Source organism: Dipteris shenzhenensis, chromosome 6 (genome assembly GCF_047967505.1).
Source record: "Dipteris shenzhenensis isolate YYH24624 ecotype China chromosome 6, Dip_SZ_1.0, whole genome shotgun sequence".
Taxonomy (NCBI): domain Eukaryota; kingdom Viridiplantae; phylum Streptophyta; class Polypodiopsida; order Gleicheniales; family Dipteridaceae; genus Dipteris; species Dipteris shenzhenensis.
The window spans coordinates 51,207,111-51,220,666 of record NC_141601.1 but is presented as its reverse complement, the minus strand read 5'-3'; the positions used below and the strand labels follow the sequence as shown (position 1 = coordinate 51,220,666).

General features: G+C 43.6%; 1 protein-coding gene across 1 annotated transcript in view; it reads left to right on the top strand.

Moving 5' to 3' along the window:
• The first annotated feature begins 1,079 nt into the window (after nt 1-1,079).
• The window catches only part of LOC147901311 (transcription factor TGA2.2-like), a 33,194-nt gene continuing 20,717 nt past the window's right edge, over nt 1,080-13,556 (top strand). The window contains exons 1-8 of the mRNA XM_087375405.1: nt 1,080-1,546; nt 6,199-6,311; nt 6,708-6,784; nt 6,919-7,119; nt 7,252-7,323; nt 8,404-8,463; nt 8,549-8,626; nt 8,865-8,910. Of these exons, the coding sequence (XP_087231531.1) occupies nt 1,461-1,546; nt 6,199-6,311; nt 6,708-6,784; nt 6,919-7,119; nt 7,252-7,323; nt 8,404-8,463; nt 8,549-8,626; nt 8,865-8,910 (733 nt within the window). The 5' untranslated portion in view covers nt 1,080-1,460. The remainder of the gene's footprint in view (nt 1,547-6,198; nt 6,312-6,707; nt 6,785-6,918; nt 7,120-7,251; nt 7,324-8,403; nt 8,464-8,548; nt 8,627-8,864; nt 8,911-13,556) is intronic.

Sequence of the window (13,556 nt, the reverse complement as noted above, 5' to 3'; positions counted from 1 at the left end):
TCCAAGCATTGCATTTAACAATGTTTGAAGTCTGATTTCTGAGCTGTGCAAATGCTAGCACCGCTATGGGAGAGAGAGTTAGGGGGTGGGTGAAGCAACGATTGTGGGTGTGTGAGGGCATGATCATGCATGCCCTCAAATTCGCAAATTGGTTGAATCAATTTGTTAAACATGTTGAATTGCCTTCTTTGTTAGAGGGAAGTATAACCTCTCCTTGAGAGGAGGGGCACCATTGGAGAAGTAGCTTCCCTAACCCTATTAAATGGATTGTAGCTAGTGAAATCGTATGTAGATGGACTCCAGCCAATGATGCCTCATGGAAGAGCCTTAAATATTAGTTTGCACCACGTTGCACAGCCAATTTCTCGGCAAAGCTACCAAATCCACCTTTATCATGTGAGCATGGTATCCATTCTTAGTTTAGCCAATTTAAGAAGATGCATGACTAGCTTGGTAACACACCTAATCTCTGCTCACCCAGATTGCTATTTTTTGGGTCGTGGGGGGTAAGGTAGCATATACATTGACCATGTTGTGGGTTCTAGTCCCACCACCTACAGGAGCCATAAATTTTGGTAGTGAAGAAAACCCTCGCTCTGGTGCCGGGAAGCAAGGGCCCACCCAAGAGTGATCGGTAGCGCTTTAAGCACACCCAATCACACCTTGACATGTGGCATAAGAAACCTTTTTCCGATTGGTTGCACACCTCCGGGGTGTAACCCAGTGTTCACAGAAAACTTGCAAACTAGACCATTTTCATTTTCACTAGTAAAAAACATTTTGCTCGAATTTGTAAAATCTGCGAAATTTTGAGCAATTCAGTTATATGTGAGCGGGAAAATCTGCAGATTCCGAAGAGAAACCTTCAAAATGTGGAACATCCAAGATTTGTGATTTGTTGAGAAAAATGTTGTGTGTGAACAAGGGTGGAAGGGGGGTGATGCAAAAATTCTAGAGAAAGGTAGGAGGAGGGCAATTCCAACACATGGAAAGGAGAGAAAAGGAAAAAGGGGGTTGACTAGAAAGGAGAAATATAAGGTGCCGTGTGTTAATTGTAGAAGAGAAGAGACTCTAGAGTGCTTATGTTTTGTAAGAAAGAAGAAAGAAACGTGGCCAAAGCAAAAAAACACACACACTCTCATCCTCCGGTCACCAGCTCCATTGCCATCATCCACACATTACACAGACACCCCGCCATAGCCATCACCTTGCCAGAGCTTCTTCCCTTTCTCCTCCTCTCTCTTCCCTCTTCCCTATCACCTCTTTTGCTTGCCTCGCTCCCTCTTTTCTCATTCTTGCGCTATTCGATCGCCCTCTTCGGCTCATGAGGTCGCCTCGCTTAGCTTCTTCTCGGATCTGCTTCCCCTCCGACAGCCCGCGACAGTATTTGACTTGCTTCTCCGGCTTCGGAGTGTTTCAACTCAAGCTCCGAGAGTGAGACGACATGGTGAGAAGGGCTAATGGCCAACAGCCGGCGGGAATTGGGAGTTTCGTCCATTGGACACGCCATGCAAAGCTTTCCCTCGGCACTTTCATCCCCTTCTATGTAAAAATTTCCCTCTCTGCTGTCAGTTTTCGAATGTTCATATTACTAAATGTTCGTGCAGCTCTTTGCTGTGCGCTTTTTATCTTAGACGCAGATATTGTGGTGAGGTGTTTTCGCTCTCTTAAACCCCGGATTACGATGTTGGAGCAACAAACTTGTTGCAATGGTAGTAGTCAACAAGATGAGAGGGCTGTCTCTCAATATCCGTCAGATGGAACTTTGAGATGCACGTTATCAAGTTCAGTGGTGCAAGAGGACCCATTTAACAATTGGATTTCGGGTATACTCCGTTTATGGGCTTCTCTGCAATCAGATCCGAATCCTGCCATAGAAGGCTTCTTTCGTCACACGATTGGGCTGGAAAATGTGCTCTCTGCGAAGAGGCTGTAATTGGCTGGCTGATGGAGTGGTCTTATACACATAAATGGACTATGAATTATGCGAACTACTGCTTTATTGCTTGTGGCCTTTGAAAATCACCAAGAATACAACGCTGACTCTCAATAGGCGCTGTAACTGGCTGGATGAGGGGGTGGTGAGGGCTGAAGCCCTCATCCTAGCTGGCGGATGAGGCACTAAGCTGGAAGAGGAGCTGCTGGAAGGATTAGTGCTGCTGCTGATGGAAGATGGCCTTCTACAGGCTTGGACCCCCCCGGCTCCCTTCCCCGCGCCAAAAGGCTACTGGCCGACACCCTGAGATGAAGTCTGCTGAAGGGCCGTTTGAGTATGGCAGAGTGCCTGCCTACCAGGCTGCAGTAATTATGCTGACATGGCGGCCTGTGTAGCTGTCCACGTAGATCTGCTGCAATCTGTTTGCTGTCCCGTGTGGCAAACAGATGGCCATCGCCCATGACGACAATATCTCCAGATTGAACTTTCGTCCAGAAGTTCCCTGTCAGAATGATCTTCCATTATTATTGAAACATCTCTACCTCCTCTTCCTCTGGCCTGAGAATAATTAGCTTATCTTTAGGAATTTTGTTAACAATTGCTAATAAAATCTTATCGTTTTCACATAAAAGACGGCTAAATTTACTAACAACTCAGCCAATCTTGATCCGACTTCAGTAGTAAGGACATGTACGTCACGTCAGCACATTATTCCTCAAAGCCCTAAAATGCCCCAGAAGAGACGAGCAGCTGAATTACGATAAATTTCATGACTTCAAAATTCAAAACGTCTGCCCCCTTTACCGACCTCTAATCCAAAGATACGGTAAACTCCACAAATAGTGACATGGGTCAGGCTCAATAGCAGAGAAGAAGAGCTGTAGAATAAGTATCACAGAGATAGTGTGAGTTTTCCTGGCTTAACGCAGCTATAGCACTAACATCTGGCAAAAGAGGGATTCCAAGGAAATGAGACCGTATTCCAGCCAAATGGAATGAGCTGAGGGCTGAGCGAAGCTGATCACCAAGTCTGGTAGGAAATATGATGCATAATCCAGCAGATCCGGAAAGGCTCTTTATGCCTGCGTTACTAGAATGGAAGGAACATCCATCATACCAGCGTCAAGCATTCACCAACTTGTGGGCAACATGAACATATAAGTGATGCTGATTAGAAGATTTGACCTCATAATGCTGTTTAGATCTCCAGATCGCCAAGGTTGACTGCTACAAGCTGTGTCATAGAGAGAGCCCAATTAGGAATTGTATACTGACTTGCATGAAGGAACGGTCTACTGCTAGAAATAACATATTTATATTGTCCACTAGAAAGAACAGATCTACACATTTCAATAGCCTGAAGTAATCTACCTTTTCAGCCCTATGCAGCCAAACTTTGAGCCATTATAAGAGTGAGCCTCTATTACAACTCTGTTGGCGTCTCACAAAGAGACTTCTCACATCAGGATGATGCACCGAAGGGTTGCTTTTGTAGGAGGAGGGACACTCAGATGCAGCCTAAGGAAACCTTGGATGTAGCTTAGACAAATGAAGATGCAGCTCCCCTACCCATGATACAGGCGGTCGAAACATCCTTTGTCGGACACTTGACTCGAGGCATCTGATTTCATGCATTTGGGAAGGATGACATTTCATTCTAGGCATGCCGCATCCTAAGCGTCCTATGATTCTTGACATAACAAAAGAGATGCAACAGCTGCTGGACCACTGACAGATTATTCTTCTTTGGTGGATACTATACTTGGATGTTTTTTTGGGAGCCGCGTTTTTTTTCAGCACTCCTACCAGTCCTGGTAGCACTTGTATATTAATTTGGTCTCATAGACCTTGAGGTCTTTTGCAGATGTTAATATTGTTTCTTCCTTCTCCTTTATCTCCTGTGTCTACACTGCATGGGTGGGAAAGCTGGCCTAGATCTCTTGTATGCTATAGGTATTGGAGCCACAAGTTTGTTGTTGTAAACTATTGTTGAATGCAGCGAACTGTGGAACATCAAAAGGGAGGCTCAAGGAAGCATGTTCTACATCAAGATTCTTTCGTGGATCACGTAGTTATTCCTTTCTTCTTTTCTATTTTTGCTTCACCTTAAAGCAAGCTCAACAGAAGGGTGTCTGAGGTGGAGAACTTCAATCTTACAGTTAATTCCATGACTTAACAATACTGTTGGTACAAGAGCAGAAATGTGAACCTTGGATGTCTGGAGTAAGGCTTTGTACAAATCGATGCTCAAGTGTGTGTGGGTGTCTGGAGTAAGGCTTTATTACTATGGTCTACACCCACCATTGGGTGCTGATGACATCGGTGGGGATAAAGTTTTTGTCCATGTTGCAGCTGCTGGTATTGTGATAAATTCTTCTATCTTAAGTGGTGCGTTGCCATATGAGCTAGATTGTCTAAGCATTCTTTTGCTTAGATTCGTTTCAGAGAGACGAAAATGAAATCGTATAGTCTTCAGAAGCAGCTGTAGCTTGAATGAAGAGTGTGGTCTACTTTTAAGTTTTTGATTAGCCTTCTCCTTGTGCTAGCTTTTGTCAAGGCTGAGTCTGCCCTTCACCTGACAGGAACTCAGTACGAAGACATTGCATAAATGGATGCTCAAGGATGTGTGGATTTGTATATTTGTGGATACACTGGTCTACCGTTGGGTGTTGATGAAGTCGGTAGGATGTCATAGTCCTGCTATATGTTATGGTTTTCAACTTGTGACTGTCGTGAGATTGAAACTGCACACTGTGTCGTACTTTTGGAGGATGAGTTTGGGCATGTTCCTGGATTCATCTACATATATGTCTAGAGTAAGGCTTTCAATCGTGCATAGCTTCATGTGGAAAAGTCATAGGTCTGTTCAGCCCAGCAAGCACTTTGCAGGTTTTAGTCAGTGTGGTGCTAACAAGCGATCACAACAGCTAAAAGTGTTGGTACCACCTCGGCTATAGGTATGGACAGGTTTTCCGGCACTTTTTTCTTCTCATGTGTTTGTACTCAGTTTTTAGATCAGAGAAAGGCTCTCTTAGTTTATGGCTGTGGAGGTTGGACAAATTCATTAATATAATGGACCCGAACTTGTCTATACCTAGAGAGCATGTGGAGGTGGGTGTTTATTCCGCTCTTTTAAGATTTCTCTTTCACTTCCCTTGGCTGCAATACATCTTCCAACTCAGAGATAGAAAGGCTTTCTTAGTTTCTGGCTGTGTAGGTTGGACAAATCCATTAATATAATGGACCCGAACTGGTCTATACCTAGAGAGCATGTGGAGGCGGAGGTTTATTCCACTCTTTTAAGATTTCTCTTTCACTTCCATCGGCTGCAATACATCTTCTAACTCAGATAATGACAATGCTTATGGAAATGCACCACCTTACACAGCCCATATTTGAGGGAATCTGTAACTGTCAACAAGGCCCAAAAAAACCAGAGGGAAGAAAGAGCAGAGTATTGAGCCCAAGAGCATAAATGAGGAGCTCTCTTTCGGTGGAAGCAAGAAAAAGATGAGCAGTCCTTCATCAGAATTCAGGAGAGAAGGATGCTATGCTAATGAATTTTTCCAAAATGTCAATGAGTCCAATCATTAGCATCCTCAGATCGGCCTTCGTGCTTACCTGTAAAGATTGCCTTCGCATGCTTAGATGGTAAGAGTGATCGTCCAGCCATTAGATCATGGATTATTTTGATAGAGATTTCCCTCTGGCTGTAAATCTCTGAACGAACAATTGCCTAGCAATGCATCTACCTACATGGTGGCATTAATGTACAGTCCACTGTATCAAGGATATGTTCGGCCGATCAAGTTTTCCTTGGGATAGCTTTTTATCAGGACCTTGGGGATAATTTGACCTCAGGGATAATTTATGCCACTTTCTATCAGGACCTCAGGGATGATTTATGCCACCATTGTGTGCTGTCTCTCACTCCATCTCTTGATTTCCAAACTATGTCACCGTGATTCCTTTTAATACAGGATTCATATGCACGCCAGCTATATTTCCATTTACTCTGTCTTCTGTGGGCTTGCTTTCCATGTATGTTTCTCCAGAATATCTATGAACTAGATAGCAATAATTAGACATTGTGACCTGGTTTCTCGTTCTTTTTTCTTGTCAAATGTTTATTATAGTCTTATCTCTCCTTCTTCCAATGTTGCTTTTCCCCTTTGCATTTTGTAAATGATGTGTTGCAAAGCACTTCTTAAACATTTTTTGTTTCTGATAGACTGTGGGTTTCTTTTCTTATGGTGGTCTAGATACAACACTGAAGCCAAGACAGCTCAAGACTGCTCGGAACCTTTTGGCCAAGGAAGCCTAAATCAACAATTCCGTCTTGGTTTGAGGCAAGGAGTGGGTCTTGTCTACAAAAGTGAGAAAACAATTTTTTTTCTAGCCGCAGTTTATTGCTTTCATTTGTGAAGGATTAGCTTCTCTTATAAAAATACATTGCTCAAACTTGTGGGTTGCATTTTTATTTTAACTGTTTGACGGGGTAAGATGGTAGGGACAACTTCTGATCGGATTTGCCATTAGTGATTCTTGATCTCTTTGGTGATCTCTTTGGAATCTGCTTGGTGTATGGGCCAGTGAATTGTCTGAGAAGGATAGAATAGCATGTAATGCAGGCTATGCTTGAAGTTGCTGATAAGCAAGTAATGTCAAGTGTAGGTGAAAATTTGTGAAGTCCTGGCATATGCTACACCTAATAATGATATATTATTGATTATTGGCAGTAAGCTAAATTGTGTTTGTCTCTTGGGTGCAGACTTTGCATGTAAAGAACTTTCACCTTTTGCTAATATACTACCTGTTATTCCACATAGATTTGACATTGCTCAAGAGGTAGTCAATATTTTCTCTGCATCTTTGTTCTCCACTGTCATGTCGGATTGGTACATGTTCTTAGAAAAAAGGCTGATCTCATAATCGTGCATTGTTGTTTGTTTGTGGTGTTTTGCAATGATTACAATGATCAGGAACATCACCAGTCCTCTCAGATCACTTCTTTGTCTGGGGCCAGTACTGATTCACAATCTGCATATAATACTCCTTCACACCACAACAATCCTATGGGCTTCGAATCACCACCCAGCCGTCACTTTCAGAACTGGGCTGATAATAGTCCGAAAGCAGAGACTTCCACAAGCATGGAAGGAGAGGCTAAGGATGACAATAGGGTGAGTCTATCTTCATTTATGCTGCTAGTTTGTTAGAGTCTATTTTAGCTGAATGTTCTTGGAATGCGGAATGTTTAAAATTCAAGGCTGATTGACGCAGGTAGTCTTAATATGTGTGCCACATGTTTCCAGCTGGAGAATGGCAGCCGGGGTGACATGATGGTAGCATCTGATCGTGAACGGGCAAGGGCTACAGACTCAAAGGTAGATTGCTTTCAAATTAAAAGTGGCCTATGTTCAGGCCAACTTGTGGAGGGTTATTTAAGCCCCCTTGTATGCCTAACTTTGGGCTGTTTTGGTCCCCATCTACGGGACCCTTACATAGGGCCTTGTGGCCATGGGGCAGCTATAGCAGACCAGTAGGCCATCTTCCCGCCCAATTGGGGCCCTTAGGGTTGCCATCATGGGCTCCTCAGTAAGTGAAGGTAATATATACCCTGCTTTCGTATCCCAGTTGAGAGGAGCATTAGCCTTTTGTCCTTGCAGCAGCTATGTTATTCAGTTCTTTGCTTCATCGTTGTGCAAATTACCATGAGTTAAGAGTAGATCTAGTCTTATGGCTTTCGCATACATTTCCAGATTAAAGCACTCGAATTCTCACAGTAGCGAAGGTCATATTGTGCCAAGCATTTGCTCTATCAGCCCATGACTTCAGCTTTTTTTTCTTGTTGCAATTGAGTAAAGCACAAGAAGTTAGCAAATCCTTGGGCAGCTGACAATGCGCTTCGCTGTAATGGCTAAAGCTAAGGGAACACCTTGTGTAATCTCAGCCACTACTTCCATTCAATTCGCTCTTGCATGTTGATACTTTCACTTGTAGGTTGAATAATGGTCCTAGGTGTGCCCATTTTGCCTACAATTGCATCGCTTATTTTCTGCTTGTAGCTGGGCACACTGTGTTGGTCTCATTGGCCATGCCACTGGGGGTTAGAGCTCTTTCTGCTGCAATTAACAATGTTTTAAGTGCCAGCAGTTATCTCATCCTGGGAAGTAAACATATGGTCTGTGCATAGAGTATTAATACTGAATATGAGCTTTTCATTTCTTCCACCATTCTTTAAAATGAATTCCATTCAAGTTTATTACACTTTGCTTGGGATTCTGTGATGCATGATTCTCTTTGCAGTTCCCATCCTGATGCACCTTCAAGCCCTCTGGTCTTGTGCATGCTACAAATCTACTGGAATATTTTATTACTAATTGTTTCTGCTTTTAAACCTCTCATTTGTTGTGTCTTGGTGGCTATCTTGCAATTTATCGTGAATTCAACAAATTTGTTTGTAGGTTCTTAGGAGATTAGCACAAAATCGTGAAGCAGCCCGCAAAAGCCGGTTAAGGAAAAAAGTAAGTGAGCTTGCAATGCTGCTCCTTAGCATCCACTAGTTGGTTGTAACACAATGAAAAACATATTCATTTGACGACTATGCAGGCTTATGTACAACAATTAGAGTCAAGTCGTGTTAAGCTTAATCAACTGGAACAGGAGCTTGATCGTGCGAGACAACAGGTATCATGTCTCCAGGTGCAATTGCCATAGTGTAATTTTGTATGGGAATCTCTTTGTAATAGGAGTCTAGCAAAATTTTCTGCACATTTGTGTCAATCACATTCAGGTTTTTGATTGCTTTTTATACTCGTCAGCTGTGTCTGAGGTTAAGTGACAGAGTTTACGTAGTGATGTTTGTTCTAGCTATCAATTATGCAAGGAGCTGGTAATGACTATTAGTCTTGATCATGAATTCCAGGGAATGTGCATTGGGGGTTCCTCTGGAGGAGATCATAGCCATCCAGGTATGTGTGGTTCTGACAATTTGATTGGATCTATCACCTGCATGGCAAGTACAATGAGATGTGGCAGTAGTTTGCCGCTTGTGTCAGTACTAAGGCTAGTTATGATCTTGAAGTATGCATACTTAGGGGTTTTTCTAAATTGGCTAATTGTTCATACATCTAAGGGGTTAGGTAGTTTGAAGAGGGAAAACATCGTATTGCTGGATTTTGGGAAACCAAAACAATACCTTATAAATTTGCAATGTACTTGAAAAGAAGTTAAGGTATTTCCAAGGTCTGGCTTTTGGAATTCTGAAGCTTCCTTGTGATGACAATAGAGATTTCTTTGTTTGATGTTTATGTCTTTTTCCTTTGGGGGTATCTTGTATTTATTCAAGAGATTATTTTGTGTTCTCTTGAAGAATGAGCTTCCTTCTATTCAGCATGCAAAAGATGTTGGTCGATCATTTTTGGTTGATATCTTTGTTAGGAAGTTTCACATTTTTGGTACGATCCTTCGAAATGAGTGCTAATGGTTTCTCATTGCACGTAATTCAACCTTTCATTTGTCTTTTTCACATGTTTTTCTTCTTTGGGGTGTCTGGCATAAATGTCAAGAGGTATTTTGTGTCCTCTTCCCATTTTCGAAGGAGGAACTTCCTTCTGTTGAGCAGGCGAAAGATATTGAATGATCATCATTGGTTGATATCTTTGGTAGGAAGTTTTGAATTTTCAGTATAATCCTTTGAAACAAGGACTAATGGTTTGCCTTTGCAATTAAGCCAAAATTTCACTAGAAGGCGAGGAGGAGTGCGGACTAAGTGTGCATGCCAGCCTCACGAACCAGCCATGCAAAGTGGGTCATGAGAAGCTCATTGCATCTTTCCCCTAAGGTTTCCTCATGATAAAGATCGAGTCACAAAAAAGAAAGATGACCATCAAGAGTTAGCAAGAAAACATGCTTCGAGGAATAATGGTTTTCTTTCAACACAAATAGGCAGTGTAGGAAGAAGAGGAAGAGATATTCCTCAAATCACCAAGTGAGAATGAGTTTGACATCAAGTCCCAAGGAGGACCCCAATCTTTGTTTGGGCTGCCTCTTCACAGGCAATTTCCTCGTATGCAAACAATGCTTATTGTTGAGGACGGAACATTAGTACTTCTACTAAAAGATTGTCAACAAGATATGATAGAATTTCAACAAGACAAGCAACAAGGGCCAAAATTGGGGCACTTAGTGGATGGTAACATTTGAGGGTGTTAACAAGGTTAGAGAAGATTTTGTTAAGCTGGCTTGAGGTGTTGTATATCTCTCCCTCACAACTATGCCCCCAACATATGAAGATTTGAAAGGATGGATGGGATTCAAAGTGTGAGCTCCTTGTCCCATGGAGTCCCTTCGATTCATCTGCATAGGTTTTTCTTTGCTGAGTATGGTAACAAGGAGATGAAAAATAGGTTGGTGGGTAGAACTCTCATGCATCATAGAGCAATTGTCCATGCTTTTCCATGGACACTGTCATTCTTTCTTGATTATTTTATCGCAACAAATTATTCAACATGAGTCAAGATTCACCTGGACGTGTTCAGGGTAGGACTTGGATAGGTTGGTTTCATCACCTTAAGTCATATCACTTGCTTGTAATCTTATTAGCCCAATTTCCCACAGTTGCATTGGGGAAATTGCATTGTTTGGTTGTGATAAGAAACATTCTATCTTCCGAGATCGGGCTACCATTAATGTCATGTGCATGGATTGGTATCGGACGTGTACTGGGTACACAAGACTAGCTCAGGTAGCCTGGGGAGGCTTAGAGTTAGGCAGGCTTGATTCTCGGGTTGAGTGACAAGGGTACGAACCAGTTAGAGGTCTTCGCTATTTTTGGTGCTTGGGGCCCGAGTCTATATAAGGGGCCTAGAGGTTCAGTTCACAGGGAGCCGACGGGAGCAAGTCTCGTTCCCAGGTGCTAGGTCTGATCCTGGATTGAGTCGCGGACGCGCGCTTGCATCATAGCGTAGCCCAAGGCCCAACAACAGATCCCAGGCTTCACAGCGCCACTTGATGGTATGGGACACCATGTTGGTTAGGATCTGGTTGGGAGTTCGTGCCAGTAGCTCAGCTCGTGGCTCGGATGGGACATCTCTTGATTCGGGATCGCATCTCGTAGATGTCATGGTTGGGTGGTGAGCAACTTGCTCAGATTCCTCACGTTTGGTGTGTTCTTGTGTTTGCTTGTAGATCAGAGGTTTCAGGAGTGCTGGGGTCGTGTCAGTTGGTATCAGAGCCAACTCTTGAGGTAGGAACTTCTGTTGCGAGAATTTTGGATGATTTTTTCTCCAAGTATGGCCTAATTTCGAAATTCATGTTCATTGCCCTGCAAGTGATTGATGGGTTCATCGTTAAGGGTTGGGGTTTAGGATTGGGAAAGAAGGAAGGAGGAAGAGAGAGAGGGTGAAATTGAGGCTGAGAGGTGTAGCTTGGAGAGAGTGGAGAGGATTGTAGGAGAGGCGTGAGAGGAGTCGCTAGGCAAGCGATGGACTGAGGGGAACCCTAGGGGATCCCGTGTATGGTCGGGGCTGCGCGGAGGATAGGTGACGCCATGCATGAGTGTGTAGAGGGGTGCGCCATAGGCTGGAGCAGGTTTGCGGCCAGGCTGCTGTTTCGGGGAGGCTGGACGCTAAAAAAAGCACCACCCCTCCAAGTTTAGGAGGGTGGGAGGGTGGGCTTTCTTAGAAAGCTTAGCTTTCTAAAAGCAGTACCTTCCATGTTATAGCCTGGCGATACCACAGTTCTGCCTCAGCTCATGCTTGTGTGCACGAGAAGGCCTCTCCACACCCCTTGCGGATTTCGTCACGTGGGAATGGTTTGCAACAGACTTCCGTACGGCATAGCCAACAGCGGGAGTATCCGGGTTCACTGCCTCAGGCTGATCATCAGCTTTGTACCTCTTTCATCGGCCAGCCTCTCTTCTCTTTCGTCACCTCCTATCTGGACAGTTTTTTCTTCTGCTCCACTCTCCTAGCTCCGATCCCACCTGTTACTTCTCTAAGTTTACTCCCTTCATCATATCAGATTTCAGATATGGCTGATTCAGTAGACCCCGCGCTTGCGATGGGAGATCAGGATATGAACTACCATGCAGAGGATGATTAGGGTCTCTACGATGATCTGATTACGAAGAAAGCCTTCAGTGAATTCACCACTGCTCTTGATGGAAAGTTTGAGCAGGTTAACAGGAATCAAATGGGGTTGACACAGCAACTCGAAGGGATTCAGACTACACTCTTTTGACTAGCACTGTTCAGGCGCTCACGCATGTGGCTTCAATGTTAGGTCCGAACATCACTCCAGATCCTTTTCCCGGAGATTAGAAGTCTCGTACCAAGGAGGTTGTGGACACTTGGTTGCACAAGTGGCAAGTACACTTCCAGTTTCACCCTTATCCATATGACAAGAAAATACAGCTTGGAGTAGGGTTTATGTCAGGAAAGGCTTTATTGTGGTGGAAGGAACTCCAACCCAAGCCTGCAACATGGATAGAATTCGAAGGGGTCTTCAGGAAAGAGTTTCTAAAGAAGGAGGAAGATTATGATATCGTAGGCAAGCTCAAAGCCCTCGATATGTCCAAGCTGAAATTGACTTTTGAGGTTTATCTTTAGAGGTTTCGGGATTTGCAGATCAGAGCTACAAAGATGGATTCAGTGACCTTGTTAGGTTTCTTTGTGGATGGTTTGCCTGACTCGTACAAGTTACTGATCAAGAACAACAAGTGCACCACGTTGCAAGAGGCCATGAATTACGCACGCATCTATGATGATACCATGGCCAGCGCAAAGGGAACCACAGTTGCCGACACGGGTGGGAAGAACAAGAGGAAGTTCTTCCAGTCTACCACTAGTACTGGGGAGCCTCCAAGAACCATTCGACTCAGGCGAAGAATGGTCGTGCCCGTTTCCTTCGTACCTTGAAGCTAAAGAAAGAGGGACGTTGCTTCATATGCGAGGAGCGGGGCCACACTAGGAATGATTGTCCTAAGCGCAAGAATCAGAAGCAAGTGCCAGGACCGAAGCTCCATGCGGGTCCAGGTACTTAAGCTAAGGGAGCTAATCAAGTTTCGATGACATGTATTTTTGTAAATGTTATTACCTCACATTAGCATGCACATTAAAGCTTGCATGCACCTTGGTACACACACATGAAAAGCCCCTTGACGTGGGCACCTAAACATATCAAATTCCGGTAACATGCAAGTGCACATTGACTCAAGAAAATAAAATTAAAAAACCCCTTCATGACTTGATTTACATGACTCCAAAAACATTTCACTTGACCACACACTGGACACCCTTGCTCTGGAGGTCTGGCACAACCACATTGCATTTCATCATCTCCCATGAAGTCCCTGCAAAACATACTTTATTGTCTCAAAAAACTATACATTAGTCCATCATGCTTGTGAAAGAAAATCCACAAATGCCAAAAGCCCACACCTACCCTAGATGTGTACAACTATGTGCCTACCTACAGCTATATACAGTGCTCAAAAAATTGATACAGGTTTTGTCCTATCATTTTGCCCATCCCCAAGTTTGCAGACATTCATGTCTTGTAGATAGGGGATATATAAGATTTGCATTATCTTCAGAGATATCCTCATCCATGAGGT